Source organism: Eublepharis macularius, chromosome 2 (genome assembly GCF_028583425.1).
Source record: "Eublepharis macularius isolate TG4126 chromosome 2, MPM_Emac_v1.0, whole genome shotgun sequence".
NCBI classification, from domain to species: domain Eukaryota; kingdom Metazoa; phylum Chordata; class Lepidosauria; order Squamata; family Eublepharidae; genus Eublepharis; species Eublepharis macularius.
This window is the reverse complement of record NC_072791.1, coordinates 196149382-196170413: the sequence shown is the minus strand read 5'-3', so window position 1 is coordinate 196170413 and position 21032 is coordinate 196149382. Positions and strand designations below refer to the sequence as shown.

Sequence of the window (21032 nt, the reverse complement as noted above, 5' to 3'; positions counted from 1 at the left end):
TTTAGGAGAGCACTGTAGTCCTTGTTTAGATGCCCTTAATGCATCTTAAACTCACATGACCAGATGAAACTGCTGTATACTGAATTAGACTGATACCAGACTACTGAGACTCCCAATGTGTGTGTGGTGGTGGTGGTGGTATTACTCCAGGGATTGCAGCGCTTTTATTTCTTAATTTGGGCTATCTCAAGGTTTAGAATAAAACATGCAGCAAATTAATGGTGGCATTCCAGGGGATGGTCAGTGCACTAAGGCATTCTCTACATCACAAAAGGGAAGCATTGTACCGAGAGGTCTGGTCTCCTGAAAGGTAATCACATCGACTGGCCCCCATTCACAATTATAGCGATGTCTCAATAATAGCGATGTCTCAATAATAGCCTTAATAATAATAATAATAATAATAATAATAATAATAATAATAATAATAATAATAATAATAATAGCAATGTCTCAATAATAGCCTTAATGTTCAGAAGGATCCATCGGGCAATCACCCTTATCCTAAACCCATCAGCTTCCCTGGGCATAGCCAACACACCCCTGAAGCTTCTGGCTCCCACCGTCATAACAGACACTTCATTTTAGTGACTCTGATAATGAAACTTTCCTGCCGAGCTGTTAAACCCCAAATCTGCCGATAAAATGGAAACTTTTTGACCTTGACCCAAGGTCGTTCCTTGACACTGGTCCAGGAGCCCTTGAATCCTAGTGCTCCCAGGAGTTTCTGTCTATGAAAGTAGCCCTGGAAACTCCATTACTTTGCAGCAGTTTTAATCTGGACCTTTCCATTACTGTCCCCGTGACTCTACACGAGACCCTCAGAGACTTTAAGCTAGTCTCAGTATCTACCTCCCTGTCTTTTTCACTCAGCTCCCAATCACCTCTGGGATTACCCAGGAGGCAAGCGTTGCTCTTTTCATAATGGTCAAGGGATGATTTACGGGATGTCCCTTCACTGGATGTCTCCATATGGAGAATGAGTCAGCCTCGGGGAGGGCAAGTGAGGGAGCCAGAGGTGGGGTTGGGCAGAACAGAGCAGTCTCGGAAGTTTGGGTTCCCTGAGGTTTCTTCGACCCCGGAGGGGTCCTCTCCTCCCCTCCCCTTCCTTTGCCTTCTTCAGATCTGCTGGGTCTCCCTCCCTCTTCAGGACAGGCTTACGTTTTCATTATATTTCCCCCTTTTTACTTCCCAATCATAGTACTGTGTAGAATTAAGGTCATTGTAGTTTTTATTGTGTTAAGTTTTTACTGTATTTGTGTGCATGAGTGTGCATTTGAATGCTTGCTCAATCCTTAGTGTGCCTCTCTAGCTATTCTTCTTTATTTTTCATTATAAAGATCTCACTTTTACTCAACTTTCTGCTTGTTTATTTGGGGACTTTTCCCCCTCCCACGCGGAAGGATACCTGGATCCAGGATTCCCCTATACACAAGGCAATGTTCCTTTTAATAAAATTTATCCAGGTGCATATGTAGGCATATGTGACATTCAAGGGGGATGCTTCAGTGTCAGGGGGTGTACCTATGCGGGCTATCTGGGTAACAAGAACATTAGTCCATCGCAGTCAGAGGTTTTTCATATCAGTTGCTACCAGATCTATTAACTGGAGATGCCAAGGATTGAACCTGGGACCTACTGCTTGCCAAGGAGATGCTCTACCATTGCGCTAGAGCCCCTCAAAAGTGTCCTTTTCAAAGTAAGTACGTAAAGTAATTCCACATGTGGCAACATTTTTGCAGACAAGGGTTATGCACCTGAGTCTGTCTATGTTTGAACTTGTTGCAGATGGAAAGGTTGCATTCCATCCTTTTACTTATTCTGATCTCTTGCTGTGTTTTCTAGCATTATTTTTGTGCTTATCGTAATCCTTCACTCGTGTCCTTTTTTTGACTCTTCCCTTTACTGTAGCCTGTAGCCTTATCACTGCCAATCATTTTGCATTCTTAACAACCTTTCTAAAATTTCAGAAGACTCGTCCTCATCACGTAATCATGCTCTTTTCATATTTGTCAGGTGCATATATTTTATAAGTGTAAAATATGAATGCATATTTAAATGTGTGTCTTAAACACTTAAATATACAATCAGGTGTTTCTAAATGCAATCATCTGTCAAAAAATTTTTTAAATTGTGATTTCCAAAGGGAACCTCTCCCCACCATAATAGAGTCCTGAAACATGTGCCTTCTTCAGCTGATTGACACATTATGGAGTACACAGGTTGGGGGTCAGTCTTGGGTTTCTACCCTGTGTCTTGTGTAGCAGATATGACATTTTCAAATTCCATGGCCCATGGTATCCAATTCAGATCAGGATTGTCATGCATGTGAAGAACTGTCTTTGGCCCTGCCCTGTCACATTATCTGCAAGTTTCCAGTTATTCTTAGAGCTATCTTACATCACTTCTGGGTTTTCCCTGGAAGTGACATAGTGGCATGACCAACGTTGTGCCTCCCTCATGTCTCTGTCCCCAACCCCCCCCCCCCTCTTGTCAGGCACAGCTGGTGACCCTATTCTTTCATGATAGCTCAACACATTTTCAGCTAACCTTTTCCTCCAAGGCATTCAGGACAGTGTACATTTTTACTTCCTTTTTATCCTCACAACAACACAAGGCTGAGTGTTGTGGCCCAAATGAGCCCTGTAAGCATTGTGACCGGGGTCTTCTTGACCTAAATCCCACAGTTTATTTACAATTTTCTTTACAAAAACCCCATGAACTATAAGCCTGTGCCATGTCAAGAAAAATATAATTCTGCCATTAGGAATAGGGTGTAGGTTTGTAGTTGGGAAGCCACTCTGTATATCAGTTTCCCCAGATATGTATCTGAGTGTGAAATTACTGTTCAAAAAGTACCACAACAAGCAATTGTTAATTATGTTGAAGGTAGCTCTCGGCCTATAAGATTAGGGGACTGTTAACATAGCACAAAATACCTGAAGATAAAGCCAGTATCATTAAAATTGTGTTTTAAACACTCTTAAAGACAAGAAGCCCTATTGACGCTTGTTTAGGGTGAACACTGTAACTCATGCCCGGTCTTTCTGCTGAATCATGTTAAACTTTTATTCCAAATGTCACATCATGTTATTAAGTACGGCCAGAAGGGTTCATTGTATTTTCCTAGCTGACAGGAGTTTCTGTCTGTAGATATAAAAGATTTGGTAATATAAAAGATCTGGCAAAAGTACATGCAAAATACTTAAATATATATCACCTGAAAGCACTCACTCCTCAAACTTGGCATTATTCTCCCAAATGTTTCCAGTGTTTAATCCAAATTAGATGCCGGTAATTTATACCAACTTGCTTGGTATCAAAAGGTCTACCACTAACCATGGCCTGGGATAGGACTTCAGCCCAAAATATTTTAAAAACATAGGCAGACCTTCTAGGAAGAATACATGATATTTTTAAAAAAATTAATCAAGAATGTATGCAAGGATCTTCTCTTGGCTTTGCACCCCTTTGAAACCTGCTTGCACTCCCTGAAATATGATATTACACTTCTGCAGGGACACAACACCCTCCCCTCTTTGCAGGTAAAGGCGAAGACTTTTATGATTATTCTGCATTTGCAAACCCATGATTTCAGAGACATATTCCTCCAGCATTAGACTTAAGGAAAGCATCTTCCAGTATGACTTCTAATTCGTTATGCATTCTTCACACATCAGAGAAAAAAACCTCAGCCTTTGGATACAGATTTCTGTTTTTATGTAAATAAAACCTGCTCACGTTGTCACCCAAAGGCGGTTAACTGTCTCACTGTGCGCTTTAATGGCGAAGTATCATAATTGGCAGTGACCTTGTGGGTGGATGACCTTGATTTAACTATCCCTGAGTCCACAGAGCTTTATTTTTGGGCTGCAATGTTTAAAGACTAATATTCTTTGGTTGTTTCATAGATGAGCACTAAGCATTAGAGTAAATGTAGCTGTTTATCAAGCCATTACTATTTTTCAAAATGAAGAGCACATAGATAGAGCAATGAGTTTCGTTCTACCATCCCTCACATATTCCAAAAAATCATTAACTTGGCTGCAACAGTTTTTTCCCCTCATGATCTATGATAATGAAGTAATAAAACACATAAACCTCTTATCTAAACCAATGTTTGGAAGAGCTACATTTATACAGCTTTTGTAGCATCTGGGTGCTTCTGTGCCATTTTTGATCTGTTTAAAGAAGCTGATGAAATTTAACACAAAGGAAACAGCAAACCCTTTCCCAATGAGGACAACTCAGCATCGCTTCAAGTAAAATATATGCAAAACACCAGCAGATAGTTTATAATGAATTATAACTCCAAAGATGTGGCTTACATTTTCATATATTTTAGGCTACAGATCAGATGTAAGTTTGAATTGCCATTCTACAATGAGAGCTGTGGATGATTTTGTCTTATTCCGTTTTTTGACCTTAGGCTACAACAGCGCATGTAAAACAGAAATTTTCAGTATTCATGCATATCTAGAAAAAGTGCCTATCCAAGAAGTATTTCATGTTACTTTTTATTTAAAGACGATTGCTTTTGGAATTCCAAAGGGCTGCTTTTGGAATGGAAAGCCTAACTAGAACCAGAGACTGGATAACACTAACACTAAACACTAAAGATGTATGTGTGTTTGCAGTTTTCCCTCACCTCTATGTGGTGACATCATAACACTGTACATTTTGTCACCAACAGCCAATGAAGTGAGTGCGAGGGCGGGGGGACAAGGAGGGTAAAAACAGGTTTTACTTACCATAACTGTTGTTCATCTAGGTCTTCCGTGCAGGCACACATGGGACTGCGCACGCGCAGGCCTGCCGATACCGGAGATTTTAATAGCTAAACACCACCAGGGGGCGCTCCCGCCTCTCAGCGCGCATGCGCGGCCGCTTTCCCGCCGAAACGGACCTTAAGAGGCGGAGCGCCCCTCACATACCCTCAGTTCCTCTTTCGCCGCCCCCTGCAAGGTAAGTACCAAGAGAGTTAGCGGGGAAGGAGGGAGGGCATGTGTGCCTGCACGGAAGACCTAGATGAACAACAGTTATGGTAAGTAAAACCTGTTTTTCATCTACGGTCTTCCTGTGCAGTCCCACATGGGAAGATTCCAAAGCTAAATACCTGGGTGGAGGTGACGCCAAAGCATCACTCAAAGATGGAGTGCAGAACTGCTGTGCCCACCGCTGTCTCCTTTCTATCTAGGATGTCCAGCGCATAATGCTTCACAAAGGTATCCGCCGAGGCCCACGTCGCCGCCCTGCAGATGTCCTGGAGTGGAACACCTCTGAAGAGAGCCGCTGACGACGCCTGGGACCTGGTGGAGTGGGCATGCACTTGCAAAGGACAAGGTAAGTTAGCAGCAGAATAACAGGTCAGTATAGCCTGGACCACCCATCTAGAGATAGTCTGAGCCGAAGCCCGGTTACCCTTCTTCGGTCCAGCAAAACAAATAAACAAATTAGAGTCAATCCTAAATGGTTTTACCCTATCTAAATAAAATAAAATGGCCCTGCGAACATCCAAAGAATGAAGGGCCGCCTCTGCCTCAGAAGCCGGAGTCGGAAAGAAAACCGGCAGAACCAATTCCTGAGATAAATGAAAACGGGATACTACTTTAGGTAAAAACTCAACCTTTGTACGAAGAACGACCTTCTCAGGGTGAAATTTCAAATAAGGGGGCTCGCAAGATAACGCTGCTAGCTCCCCAACCCTCCTGGCTGAAGTAGCCGCAACCAAAAAGGCCACTTTCATGGACAAAAAACGAAGTGGACAGGAAGCCAAGGGTTCAAACGGCTTAGACATCAAACGAGTCAGAACCAGGGGCAACGACCACTGAGGGACCAAAGCCCGCACAGGGGGAAACAAATTATTCAATCCCCTCAAAAATAATTTGGCAGAATAGTGGGAAAAAACAGACTTTCTATCCACTGGAGGGTGAAAAGCAGAGATGGCTGCCAGATAAACCTTGACTGAGGAGTTGGCCAAACCCTCCTGTTTTACCTCCCACAAAAAGTCCAAAATCTCAGAAAGGGTGGACTCAAAAGGATCCAAACCCCTGCGACTACACCACACAGAAAATTTGTCCCACTTAAGGGCATAAGACTGCCTGGTAGACAAACGTCTAGCATTTAAGAGAACATTAGTCACAGCCTCGGAGAAGGCAGCCCCGGCCTGATCAACCACACTGTGAGTTTGAGTCTCCTGATGTCGTGGTGAAGAACCCCCCCGCAGGTCAGGAGATCGGGAACCACCGGGAGACGGATCGATTGAGTCTGTAGACTCAGAAGGGAGTGAAACCATGGTTGCCTCGGCCAATACGGGGTCACCAGGATGACGGACGCTCTGTCCCTCTGGATCTTGCTGAGGACCCGTGCCAGAAGCGGGAACGGAGGGAAGGCATAGCACAGGGGACCTGACCAACTTAACTGAAACGCGTCCCCACTTGATTCTGGGCCTACTCCTCCTCTGGAACAATAAGCTAGGACCTTGCGATTTTCCACAGTCGCAAACAGGTCCAACTCCGGAGTCCCCCATTCCGAGAAGATAGGGGCGAGATACTTGTCCTGGAGGGACCACTCGTAGTTTTCCCTGTGGAGCCTGCTCAGGTGGTCCGCCATGGAATTCTGCACCCCCGGGATGTGAACTGCATGCAGCCAGACAGCATGATCTATGGCCCACTTCCAGAGTCTCATCGCCTCTGTGCAGAGAGCCACAGACGCCGTGCCACCTTGCTTGTTGATGTAAAACATCGCCGTCGTGTTGTCGGTCAGGACCTGAACGGACTTGTTCCGCACGACATCTGTAAAGGAGATCAATGCATATAAAATTGCCCGTAACTCAAGAACATTAATATGTTCCTCACGTTCAGATTCAGACCATAACCCATGGGCATAAAGGCCAGCACAGTGAGCCCCCCAACCGAAAAGGGAAGCATCGGAAGTAACTGACAGATGAGTTTGGTGAAAACCAAACTCCATCCCTTTAAATAAATTAGCATCATCCAGCCACCACTCCAGGGAGGACAGCACCCCCCTAGGGACGGAAAGTCTCCTATTTTGAGAATCACGGGCCGGTGAGAATACTGAATTGAACCACAATTGGAAGGGTCGCATAAATAACCTGGCCAGCGGAACCACAGCCGTAGTAGAAGCCATGCAACCCAAAAGGGTCTGGATAAAGCGAACAGATTGGAAACGACACCTCTGAAGGGTCGAAATAAGCCTCTTAATTTTTGCAGCACGCTCTGAAGGCAAGAAGCCTGCATCCCGAACACCATCCAAAACCACTCCAATAAATTGGATGGAGCGCACCGGGGTCAACTTGGACTTCTTCTGATTAACAAAAAGACCCAGGCGTAAACATAAATTTAAGGTGAGATACACCTGATTGGACACAGAGTCAGCAGAATCACCAACCAAGAGCCAGTCATCCAGATAAGGAAAGATCTGGCAGCCCTGGAGGCGTAAATGAGCCACCACTACTGCCACACACTTGGTGAACACCCTAGGTGCAGTGGCCAACCCAAAGGGTAAAACATTGTATTGAAAGACACGTTGCCCATAGACAAAACGTAAAAACTTCCTGTGTTCAGGGAAAATTGAAATATGAAAATACGCATCCTTCAGATCCAGGACTGCAAACCACGACTGTTGGGGCAACAAGGTCAAAACCATCTGTAAAGTAACCATTTTGAATTTACGAACTCGTATAAATTTATTCAAACCCCTAAGATCCAGGATAGGCCGAAGCCCACCATCCTTCTTCTCCACTAAAAACAGGTTGGAATAGAACCCCAAACCAGCTGAAGCAACCGGAATCTCCTCTATAGCCCCTTTCTGCAATAGGGCTGAGAGCTCCCCCAGGATCTCTGAACGAGGGGGGTCAGAAGAAAACACAGGGAGACGTAGGTAAGGTAAACCAAGAAATTCAACTTTATAACCAAACTGGATAATAGACAAAACCCAAACATCGGAACAAATTGAACACCAGGCATCCAAAAAAGCATTAAGCCTGTCCCCAAATGTGGGGTCAGGTCCCTGTGATTGTCAGAATTGCTTATGCAATTGGTCCTGGTCCTTGGCCTGATGCTGTTGGGAACCAGGCTTGGGACGTTGGCCCTGCCTTCGTCTGGGAAAGGCAGATTGCGGGCTCTGGTAGCTCCTGCGCTGCTGGTAAGCATACCCTTGATAGGGCTGATAGCGGTGTTGTCTGCCACGCTGGAAGGAGCGATAGTATGGGCGAGAAGGCTGCTGCGACGGCTGGTGTAGAACCCCATACGAGCGGGCTGTCAAACGGTCAGTCCTCTTCTTAGAGAGGAACTCGTCAGTTTTCTCTGAAAACAGAGTGGTGCCCTCGAACGGCAGGTCCTCAACCCTGTTCCTTGTCTCAACTGGCAGGGCGGTCGTGCGAAGCCATGCGTACCTGCGCAGTACCACCGAGGAGAGAAGTGATCGAGACGCAGTGTCAGCCATACTTCTCCCAACATTAATTTGGTGTCTGGATAGACGAACAGCCTCCTCCTGAATGACCCGAAGCAGAGTGCGCTGATCTTCGGGAAGCTTAGGAAGAAAAGACGCCACCTTCTTCCATAAAAACAGCTGATAAGCCGCCATCATTGCGGCATAATTCGCCACTTTGATGCCAAACGTAGCCGAAGTATACAACTTCCTACCCAAGGCATCGATCTTTCTACTATCCTTGTCAGTTGGAGCCGATAGCGAGCCCTGGCGAGGCCGAGCTTGCATCTCCTCGGTGACAAGTGAGGATGGAGGAGGGTGAACGGCCAGGAACGGATGAGCATCGTCCTTGGTTCTGTACAAGCTCTCCACTTTTCGATTAGTGGCGGTAGCAGACGCAGGTCGAGACTGCAGCTTCTTCCATAGATCAGCAAACCCCTCAATAAGGGGAAAGGCAATCGAGGGAGTAGAACCCGAATAGATATGTTGCAATATCTTATCAGTAAATTTAGATTCAGTGGAAGTCACTTCAAGGTCCAGGGCTTTCGCCATTCTTTGGAGCAACTCGTTGTAGGCCCGAAAATCATCAGTGGGCGAGGCCTCATCAGATGGCCCAATCTCCTTTTCAGGTGACTCCGACAGAGGAGAAACACTGTAACGGGCCCGGGGTCGTGGAGAGACCCGATCCGACGGGAGGCGGGACGGGTCATAGCCAACATCGGAACCGACTCGAAATGAGGGAGACAACGAAGCACCTCTATAATGCCGGTCCGAGTAGTATGAACTCTCCCTACTAAAGTAACGAGGGACAGGATCATCTCGACGTCGACTCTCCCTGGATCGGCTCCGATAGGACCGTGGGGTCCGACAGCTAGAGCGACGGGCAGACCGACTCCGTCGACTCCGAGCCGACTGAATAGAGTCCGATTCGTACGAGGCCGATCGAGCCCGACCGGAAGGGGTAAGAGGCTTCTCGAGGAGAATGACATCGTCCTCCTGAGCCACCCGGTCCGGAGGAGTCTTGGACTGCGGACGATCACTCGCCTCTGCCTGCTGCTCCACTTGGACGGGAGCGGAGTCGACCGGAACCGACGGGGAAGAGGTGAGTAAGCCTTCCAACACTGCCTTATCATGCTTACTGGAATGCTTATGCTTCTTCTTTTTCTTTTCAGGAACGGCCTTCGATCTCACAGAAGGATCCGAAGTCATCGGAACCGTAGAGGTGGTCTGAGTTGGCGGAGTCGACCTCGGAACCGATGGAGTCGAACTTCTATGGGCGCCACGAGCAGGTGAAGCCGAGACAGCCGACGAGATCGAAGGAGGTCGACTTGCTAGATGTCTCGGAACCGAAGCGGTCGGTTCCGACAAACTCCGACCCGAAGGGATCCTCTCGGACCTCGACTCCGAGCGACTCGGAGACGGCTGAGAACGAGGAGTCTTGGAACCCGAAGGTACAGGAGGACGAGAGGACGCAGACGGAGCAGACGAAGACTTCGGTGGAGGGTCCTCGACCGACATCGCACGCTGCCAGAGAAAGGCATGCAAACGATCCGTCCGTTCCGCCCTGGCCTTAGAGGTAAACGCGCGGCAGTGCTTGCACGCCTGAGTGTTGTGAGTTTCCCCAAGGCAATATAAACAAATGGAATGGCCATCCGACCTTGTCATCTTACGATTGCAGGTCTCGCAACGCTTAAACAAGGCCTTCTCAGACATCGCGAACGAAGAAAGCTGTAAACCTCAACGATCGGCGGCGAAAGAGAAACTGAGGGTATGTGAGGGGCGCTCCGCCTCTTAAGGTCCGTTTCGGCGGGAAAGCGGCCGCGCATGCGCGCTGAGAGGCGGGAGCGCCCCCTGGTGGTGTTTAGCTATTAAAATCTCCGGTATCGGCAGGCCTGCGCGTGCGCAGTCCCATGTGGGACTGCACAGGAAGACCGTAGATGAACAAAAATTTCCCAGGGTTTAGATTGCCTTGGGGGCCCGAGAAGACTACCTACCTGACACATTTTGTTCTCACTTGAGAGCAAGGGAACAGCCATTCCACTGCCTGTTGGTCTGGATCATTACTGAAATCTCAGAACTTTAGCAACAGCTCATAGCCTGTCTATGAATCCATAAATGCTCACATTAACCCTTTGATACAAAATCAGAACATGCTGCCTCCTGCAGCAAAAGAGCACTGTTTTTCAAAGAAATAAAATGAGAGGATCTAGATTTCATTTTCCTGCCCTGTTCCCTTAAGTTTCCTTCCCTCCCTTCCCCAACATGCAGAGCCGGATCTATGGGGGGGCATGGGGGTTGCCTACCCCAGGCATTGCCAAACAGAGCGTGTCAGAGTAGCTGCTGGCTGGGAGCGCATGCTCCCAGCCCTCCGGTGGCAGTGCGGGAGGGCTGGGAGGCTGCCCGTGCCACGCCGTGCGCCTGCCACGCTGACAGGGTGGCCAGATTGCCATGCGCTCCCAGCCCTCCAGCAGCAACATGGGTGGTGACACGGGAGGGCTGGAATGCCACCCATGCTGTGTGCCTGACATACTAATGGGGTGGCTGGCTTGCTGTGGGCTCCCAGCCCTCCAGCAGCAGAGCGGGTGGCGGCATGGGAGGGCTGGGAGGCTGCCTGTGCCATGTCCCTGCCACGCTGAAGGGGCGGCCGGCCTGCCGCATGCTACCAGCCCTCCAGCAGTAGCTCAGGCAGCATGAACCCGGGGGGTGCCCTGCGTGATGATGTCACAGAACTGACGTCATCTCGCACTCCTGTTGCAGGGGCACCGCTGGACGTGGGATGCCCTAGGTGCTGGCAACCCAAGATACGGCTCTGCCCACATGTGTGTGTTGACGGGGGCAGGGGAGGTCTTTGTCTGGGGTTTCCGTACTGAGTGGGCATATTGAAGCTGATCCAGTTCAACGGGGCTTATACTTTTTTCATTGCTTGTTCACTGCCTTACTTCTCTTCATTTCCTTCTTAATTTTGTTTTAAAGGTTCTTTAAACATATTAGTGGGAACCCAGAGGGAATCTTTTATCTTGAGGACTAGTGATAGCTCTCAGAAGCTATCACATCTTCTCTCAGAGATAAACTATCTTTCTCAGACTGTATTCATATGTGCAATGTTTTTCATCTAAATAGTTTGGATTTTATTTCTGCTTGCTAATGTGGGGTTTTTAAACTGTTGCTGTGTTTTTAAATGTAGGCATCTGGAAAGGAGGGGAACTGGATGGGTGAATGGAGTGTGATCTGATTGGAATGTAGCTGGACTCTGGGGGATGGAGTGAACTCTAGTTTTTAGTCTCTGCTGAGAGAAAGTGTTCGTTCTGGGCAAAACAGGCAAACTGTGCGGGGTCTGAGAAAGCATTAACCAGACAGTAGATTCTGGTTAAGTCAATCTTTGAGTATCTCAGAGAAACATTCTGGCTAGAATTCTGGAAGCCTGAGAGCCTAATTCTAAGTAAGGCAAACTGTGTGTGTGCCTGGGTCAGTTTGCATATATCTGAGAGAGAAATTATTCCATCTATGTCAGGCAAGTTGTGTGTTTGGGCCTGAGTGAACCTAAATCTATGTAGATGAGTCTTTGTTCTATCAGCAAAGAACTATGTGAAAATTAAGTCTTTGAGCCAAGCTGCAAAAGATGAATTACACAAGGAGGAACACGTGAAGGAAGTAGCAATGTTAGCCAGGAAGCTGAGTTTTAAAAGCAATCGGAAGACTTGGTAAATTTCCCCTCTCTACAGAGCCAGGGAGATCAGTGCTCAGAAGGTTTGTTTATTTCCTCTTCACCTCTAGGAAGGGGAGGTGAAACTGACAGAGCCTTCTGGAGGCAAAGAGGAAATTAACAACCCTCTGTGCAGTGATCTCCCTGGCTCTGTAGAGAGGGGAAATTGACAAAGCCTTCTGATCTTTTTTTAAACTCAGCTTCCGGGCTAACATTGCAACTCCCTTCAAGTGCTCCTCCTTGTGTGATTCGTCTCTTGTAGCTTTGCTCTTTATTACTGGGTCTGTGAAGATAATACTGTTTTTGAAACCATCAGACTTAAGAACTATTCTGAAACCAAGATGCTTATCAAAACTCTGCAATCATCACACTTATGTATTTATAAATAAACTCTTATTTTGTTTAAGAAGATCCCTTTTTTTACCTCACGATCACCCTCATGTTCTGACCGTTCTGTCAAACTAACATCTATAACAAACCTTCCAATATTACCATTTAAACTAAGGCACAAGCCCTTGGTGGCAGCAAAAAACTTTTGAGGGATTCAGGGAAGCAGCAATATATAGGTCACACAAACATTAAAGGGAAGCTGTTCTCAAGGTAAAAGTCTGGGTAAAGTAGAGAACACCTGAAGCTCTGTGTAAGTGGGATTTTTTTTTTTAAGTGTTGGCTGTGAGTGTGACCAGAACCTTCCTGAGGTATGAGTTTAAGGTAAATTAAGGAGGAGCTGGACTGAATGTCCAAAGGCAAAAGTTTTAAAAGGTATGAGTTTAAGGTAAATTGAGGAGCTGGACTAAAGGTCCAAAGGCAAAAGTTTTAAAAGGTTTAAGGGGAAAAAACTAAGCAAATCATTACAATGTGTCTGAAGACTCTGTAACAAGAAAGGCTTCTGTGTTTTTGAAAAGCAACATAAAAATCTCTACTGAGTTAAATTGGACAGCCAAGGGTGAAGTCGATTTCATATTAATGTTACCCGGAAGGCCACTAATTATGATGATGATGAATGCTGCTTAGTTTACCTGTACAGATTTATGCTGGTGTTGGAACTGAGAATTCTGTGATGAGATGGTTTCTCCTTTTTCAAATTGGTTCTTCACGCTTGCTAAGCCTCCAGGTATCCTGCAAGCCTCCGATTCCTCCAGAGCCTGGTGGGATAAACAAAATGAAGTTGTTTACTAAATGTAATAAAAAAAAAATCAGAGCTCTTTGGGTGTTTGTGTGCCTCTTAATTTTTCATCTCAACCATAAATGCATTTATTTTTATTTCCGCAACCTGTACCCTTTGGAAATGAACACTTACTTGGTATTTTTCCTAACTACAACTTGATAGTGCCAATTTTTACCAATTATGCTATTTCACTTTATTGGATTTTTAAAATGGTGTTATTTTTTTAAGGAGAATGCAAAAACATTTTAAATATTAAAAAGTGCATGAAAGGAGAATATTTGTAGGAAAAGTTCTGAAATGTGTTCTACATGGGTAAAGTGGATATAACTATTTCTGTTGAAGAAGCGACAGCCTGTAAAGAGTCTAGTTATTGTAAATACTGCTGAAAAAATAGTTTAGTCCACTTGTACTCCAGGGGGAGCTGTGGAGCATTCCCTAGTGTTTAGGATTTATTTAATGTTTTCTCTTGCAGTTCACGCTATCTCTTGTTGTTTTCCCTCTCTGCTGTGCACCAGTATGTGTTAGTGCTTGTGCTCTGAAGGCCTCTCTGGTGCATTAATGGCCTGCAGTTGGTTATTGTCTTCTGCAAAAATCCTGTTGCAGTAAAATCATTGAAAGCAAATTCCAGTGCATGGATTGGATTATTTCCTGAACTCTGCCAACCACTTCCTGGGTCAACTTCCTTAATTTTATTCCAACAGCATCTCATTCACATATGTTTCTTAATAAATTGTGACAAACTTATAATAAAGCAAATCTATTAGTAAAATACAGTAAGCAAAATATGAATGGCTATACATTATCGAGATTTCATTCTCAGAAGCTCACTGTGGTATTATTACCTCATTGATTTAAAAGATTAAAGGCATGCTAACAATAAGCAGTCTTCACAATCCCCTAATCCGCAGCTTCTTCAGTGCCATTAACAACTTTATACCATCAGGTGTTCAGAGACGAGGAAGAGAGTCTGTTGTTATATAGCTATAAATTAATCTTGTTTCAAAACCACCATGTGAGGTCTCAAAGGCCTCTTCCATAATGCTAAAGGATTAGTGCAATAATGTAGACCTCACTTGGTGTTTGGGAAGAACTGTATTCAGGCACTGATACAAAGTCACAAAGCAAGTTAAAAGCCACCCCTCAGTCAACATATTGGAAACTGGAGATTCTAGTGAGAGATCCTGAAAACCTCCCATTCCAGATACTGGCCATCTTTAATGCATCTGGATGTTACTTAGTTCTAATTATAACGAATCACCACCACCAATAAATGTTCTTTGTTTTGTCTAACTAGTAACATTATCATATAGTATTTTTGAGAGCAATTGGTTTTAAATAAATAAAAACTAAATTACAGGTAGAATTACGACTGACAGTTAAGATGTCCCCATTGCCTATAAACCCGTCCTTTGTTTAACTCAGATGAGTCATTGGTGCACCTAGCTTCTTGTGAATGGAGGAAGCAGGAGAGCAAGTGTACGATTAGGTAACTTTATAATTTAAAAAAACTGGTTATTGTTTTCAAAAACTGTCCTGTCATCTTCGGTGTTTAGTCTTTCTCTGCCTCTACTTGGCAGTATAGAATCTCTCACCTGCTTCTTGTTTTCTCCACATGTAACAGCCTCTGTCTCCTGGATCTATATGTGGATTGGTTCTGTTGCACAGAGAAAGATTCACATATATCCTGCCTCATACATGGCAGAATCAAACTGTTACTGAATGATCTACTTGAGCTGATGAAGTCCACACCTTGGAGATGCCCCTGAATATAAGGATCCCTTCTCCATTTTTCTTCAGGGGCTGTTGGGCTGCATTTCTTTCAGTGTGTAATTCCATGACTGTAGAGGTGTCTGGATACAGGGACTCCATTCTCAGACCCTATTCCATCGATGCCCCCAGTGATACGCATGACACCACAGACTTTCTAAGAGGATACAATCTATTGACAATCTTCCAGATAACACTATTTTGACCACCATGGATGTTGAATCTCTATATACCAACACCCACCACAAAGATGGACTATATTAGGAACACCGTCTCCGACAACACCACAGCTGATCTTGCTACCAAGCTCTGCCAGTTTATCCTCACCCACAACTACTTCAGATTTGGTGACATTTTATTCCTTCAGATCAATGGCACAGCCATGGACACCCACTTGGCACCACAATATGCTGACATTTTCATGGCTGATTTGGAGCAGCTCTTCCTCAGCTCCCAACCATTAACATCTGTTTTGTACTTGAGATTCATTGATGCATTTTTATCATCTGGACACATGGGAAAGAAGAATTGGAGACATTACACCAGGCTTTCGGCAACTTCCAACCCTCCATCAACCTGACCATGAATCAGTCCTCTCAAGAAATATATTTTATAGGCACCATGGTGCAAATACATGATCGAAGTATAAAAAACACCTTATACCAAAAGCCTACTAATTGCCAAACATATCTATATGCCTCCAGTCATCATCCCAAACACATCAAACAATCCATTGTCTACTGCCAAGCTCTATCCTACATCCATATCTGCTCCAGTTCCTCTGGCAGAGACTCTCATCTGCAGGATCTACTACAGAGATTTCTGGAATTACAATGCCCATGGGATATAGTAAGAAAACAGATCAACAAAGCCAGAATGATACCAAGGGGTGACTTGCTACAAGATAAGCCCAATAGCAGAACACCACTGGTAGTCATGTCGAGTTCTGACCTCAAACCAGTTCAACACATGCAACCTGTGCTGGACAAGGATACTGCTCTCTCACAGGCATTGGGAAGCAAACCTTTTATTGCTCCCAGGCAGCCCTCCCCGCAACCTTAAACAACTCCTCACTGCACCTCCTAACTTGATCATGACCTCTGGGGACCAGAGCCTGCAATAAACCAAGATGCCAACAACATAATCACTGGGCCTAACGATACCAGCTATACCATCTCAGACTTGTTCATCTTCCAACGTTATATATGCCATCAATGCCCTTCAACTCTATATTGGACAAACAGGTCAGTCCCTTCACAAAAGAGTAAATGGACATAAATCTGATATCAAAAATCACAACATTCAAAAACCAGTGTAAGAACATTTTAATCTTCTGGGACATTCCATGGCTGACCTGACAATGAAAGCCTAAGCAGAATTACCCCAGTCTAAACTAATTGAAATAAATGGGTTTAGACTGGAGTAACTCTGTTTAGGATTGCACTGTCAGAGAAGCAGTTCTCAAGCAGAAAAACGTCAAAGCTGAAATTATTCTAAACTTGGAACAATGGACAAGGGCTTAATAGGGACATTGGATTCTTCTCTGACCCCAGAAGCTTGCCATTGTAATGGTCTCTGATTGCAAATAAATAAATTCATTCAGACCCCAGAAGCTGATTTTCTGCTTTTCACATCCCAACTCTATCAAGCTAATTACAGTAATATTATACCTTACATGCTTACTTTAAATATCCCTCCCACCTCCTGGCGGGATAAACCCCAACATACTTCTGCTTCTAAACGTATCTGAAAAAGAGAACTTTGACTCTTGAAAGCTCATACTCTGGAATAAATCTAATTGGTCTTTAAGTTGCTACTGGACCCAAATCTTTCTCATGTACTTTGGCTGTAGATATATTCATTTCATTTGTTTCTTGCACGCTGTTCTATTGTTTGGTAACAACAAAGAGTAGACTCAGTGAAGCATCTGTTTTATTCTTGTAATACCCCTTTGATAAATACACACATTTAGACCTTGCATCCCTGTATATTAAAACTATGAAAAATAGATGAAAGCCCACATTACAAATGTCCATTGTACTCTTGATTTTTTTTTTTTTAGAATTGCAGGGAAATAATGTATTTTCAGACTTCATTGTGGGATTTTGCAGGACAAAAATATGTTTTGGACCAGAATATTTTCACTCAAAGGACTTCAGAGCTCCAAGTCCGGAGAACTGACTCACAAATATATCTTCTTTTCAGATGATAAGTTTATTTACAATGTTGTATGTTAACCTCCCTTGTTCAACAATATTCCTAACGATGGCTGTTGTGGGTTTTCCGGGCTGTATTGCCATGGTCTTGGCATTGTAGTTCCTGACGTTTCGCCAGCAGCTGTGGCTGGCATCTTCAGAGGTGTAGCACCAAAAGACAGAGATCTCTCAGTGTCACCTCTCAGTGTCATCTCTCAGTGACACTGAGAGATCTCTGTCTTTTGGTGCTACACCTCTGAAGATGCCAGCCACAGCTGCTGGCGAAACGTCAGGAACTACAATGCCAAGACCACGGCAATACAGCCCGGAAAACCCACAACAGCCATCGTTCTCCGGCCGTGAAAGCCTTCGACAATATTCCTAACATCCGTTCCTTGCTAGCCCGATACAACATCCAGAAGAATTCTGCCCCCCCCCAACGCAGCCTATTTTCTGTTGCCAATGAAAATATTGCAGTGTAAGTTTGTCCCGTTTTGGAAACTATAAGGCAAAAGTCAAGCCCCCCCACCCCACCTTCCTCTTAGAATTGAGACTTTTGTTGCATTCTTTATAATAAGGTTTTCACAACAGGGTGCTAAACAGCCAAAGACTCTTGGATCTGACATATTTCTAAGGACACTATAGCAACTAGCAAGTCAGTGGGGAATGTAATTTCTTTGAAATGTCCAAGTCGTTTTGGGTAGCTGCTACATATATCTGTGGAGCAACTAGGCATGTCCTAACAAAACAGCATTGCTTTCCAAAGGATGCAAAAGACATGAAGTTATGTTTGAAGATTTATGTTTCGGCAGAGCAAATGTGAAGAGCCAGTTATATTAGCAAGTGGCCATTTCATGCCAGCCTAGCACGAGTCAGTGAATTTTCAGTGATTTGTGGTGGGCAATTTTAATCTGACATACTTTAAGCTTTCTGTTGAATGTTACTTATGTAAAGGCCATTGGCAAATATTTCCTGTCCTTTCAGATACCCTATTCAAGCACTGATTTCAGCATTTGATTTGACTAAGCCCTGAGTCCTTAAATGGCACCACACATTCAATATTCAGTTAATTTATAATGCATAGGTATCTCAGATGCTTAATATAGTTCTTCCATTTGAAGAGAGATTACAGGTTTCCATTAAGTTCCCTTTTTAATTATAGAAAATCTCTCTCTAAAAAAAAAAAGCCCAGTACAATCTCTTCCCAATGAAAAAATGTAACAGAAAATTAATTTTATTTACTACATATATATCCCACTTTTCTTCTCTCAGAGAACTCAAGGTGAAATGCTTAAGATTCCAAGAATGGACTGATCAGACTGAAACCTGCTTGGCTTCAGCAAGGTTGCTGTGGCCTGACCTTTCCAACCAACCATATCTATGGATTTGAAATAGTAGTCAGCAGGGCTTTTTTTCAGCTGGAACGCGGTGGAACGGAGTTCCGGAACCTCTTGAAAATGGTCACATGGCTGGTGGCCCCGCCCCCTGATCTCCAGACAGAGGGGAGTTTAGATTGCCCTCCGAGCCAAGTGGCGCGGAGGGCAATCTAAACTCCCCTCTGTCTGGAGATTAGGGGGCAGGGCCACGAGCCATGTGACCATTTTCTCCGAGGGCCATCCACTGAATTCCACCACCTCTTTTCCCAGAAAAAAAGCCCTGGTAGTCAGCATTAACTAACCAGATAGGAAACCCCAATCCATTCCTAAGAACAAAAAGGGGTGAGGGACCACATGACACTTGCTTACAGCCCTTTCACATATGGCTCCAAAATTATGTAACTCCCCCACCAGGGATATTTGTTTGTCCGTTTGTTTGTCTGTTTCTATCACTTTCTTCAACGCAGGTGAAGGCTTTGCTGTCCCATCTAGCATTCCCTCAGTTTGCCCCTTCCCATGCATGTTGAACTACATGGTGATACTTCTGGGTTGGATCCCAAGATCTGCAGATGCAAGGATCAAGGAACTTTTCTACGTTGCCTCCCCACCAGTAGTATCTTCAGACCTTGGAAAGTATGGTAGGATCTGGGTGACCCAGTTCGATTCTGCCATGGACTCTGCCATGGAAGCCTTGGTCAAGTCATACAGCCTAGTTTACCCTACAGGGTTGTTGTAAGGAGAAAATGGAGGAGAGGAGAATGATGTGAGCTACTTTGGGTCCCTGTTGGGGAGAAAGATGGGGAATAGATGAAATATTTTTTTAAAAAAATGAAATAAATAAATACATACATAAAATATTCACAGAATTGTGGGACCCACCGAGATGTGGGTGAAGACGATGCAGGAAGGGGCACAATCTATCCTGTCATCAGAGGCACTTCAGTGATGGCAAAAACAAAAAGGGTGGTTTCATTCCTTTCTTCACTTCAGCTTTCCCACCCACGTGGCCTTTAGACCTCATGGGTCCCATGACCCTGGGAATAAACTCTAGTCAGAAAGGACTGCTGGAAGTAGGAGAAGGTAGGAAAATGTTATGATTGTTGACAGACTGCGGGATCCAACCCAGTGATCTGGGCTGTCAATTGACTAAAGAATTTTTATTTCAGTTTCACCCAGTCCCCCTCCTTACTATTTTCCCTGCCCCACACGACTTTTGTCCATGCAGCCCCCATGATCGCCAGCATAGCATTTGTTGGTAGTGAAAGGGAACACCTCCCCTTTGTCACCAGTGAAAATGTAGGTTAAATCCAACTCTTGGTAATTAATTGATTAAGCATTTGACTTTTAACTGATTAATGTATTCAGCTATAATGAGTTTGCATTTTACTTTAACCTCGGCATAGCTGTGTGTTTGATATATTGAAGGAAATGTACAAAAGCAGCTTTCGTTCATTAAAATGTAAGTTACTCAGGGTTTTTTTTTTCCCCTCAGAAAGGCCATCTTTACTATGTTCTGGCTCATTCTTTATTCAGAGACAGGCCAGAACCAAAATAGCATCAAAAAAGAAAGTTAAAAACTATGCCCTTAACTCGTAGTCTCACCAATTAAAATTTGCTGTGTCTGATTAAAATCAATGTCCAGCATTTTAAACAGCTTTCATAGTCCTCTCAGCAAAGACGTTTCCTGCGAAAGATGCAGGAACTGAAGACAATTTTGCCCTTCATGCTTGTTGTCGGCCATATAGACAGCTGTTCCCTAACTATGCCTGAAGAGTTTGAGTCCGTTGATCTTTCTCATGCTGATGTTGTCAGAGACTAAGATGGACATTCTTTTATCAAAAGCAAAGCTACTGTTTATGTACTCTTCTTTGGTGTGTTCTCCTAGTGTGTCTTCTGTTTTAATAACTGCTCTATTTTAAATCTTAGCTATAAAGCAACTGGAGGGGGGAGGGATTTTGATTGCAGAAACTGCACAAGGGAAAGGGCATCTCTCGGCCATCCTCCACTCAGTCTACAACATGGCACAGCTGCTTTTAATTTTGTTTGTTTCTAAGTGTAGAGGGGAATCCAGGAGCAACATCCCATTGCGTGGCTGCAATCCTGTGCTCAATTAGGCTGCATAGGTGCAGTTACAGTCAATGGGTTGGATCCAATCAACTTTTTTTCTAGTGAAAAAGGGATGAGGGATCCTGACCTCTCAACAAGGCTATGCTGGGAAGGCTACACTGCATGTAACGAAGTAATGTGGGATGCAGGCTGTGGTAAGGTGGGGAATTGGGCAAGACTGAGTAAAAAACCTGGCTACATTCAATGCAACTTCCCCTCCTGCTGCAGGGAGGAGCAGAAATTAGAAGGGGAGGAAGGGGAGGCAC

The 21032-nt window shown here is 44.5% G+C and overlaps 1 protein-coding gene across 1 annotated transcript in view; it reads right to left on the bottom strand.

Moving 5' to 3' along the window:
* XIRP2 (xin actin binding repeat containing 2) overlaps positions 1–21032 on the bottom strand; it is a 101856-nt gene that overhangs the window by 40515 nt on the left and 40309 nt on the right. The window contains exon 3 of the mRNA XM_054970114.1: positions 13174–13299. Coding sequence (XP_054826089.1) covers positions 13174–13299 — 126 coding nt within the window. The remainder of the gene's footprint in view (positions 1–13173; positions 13300–21032) is intronic.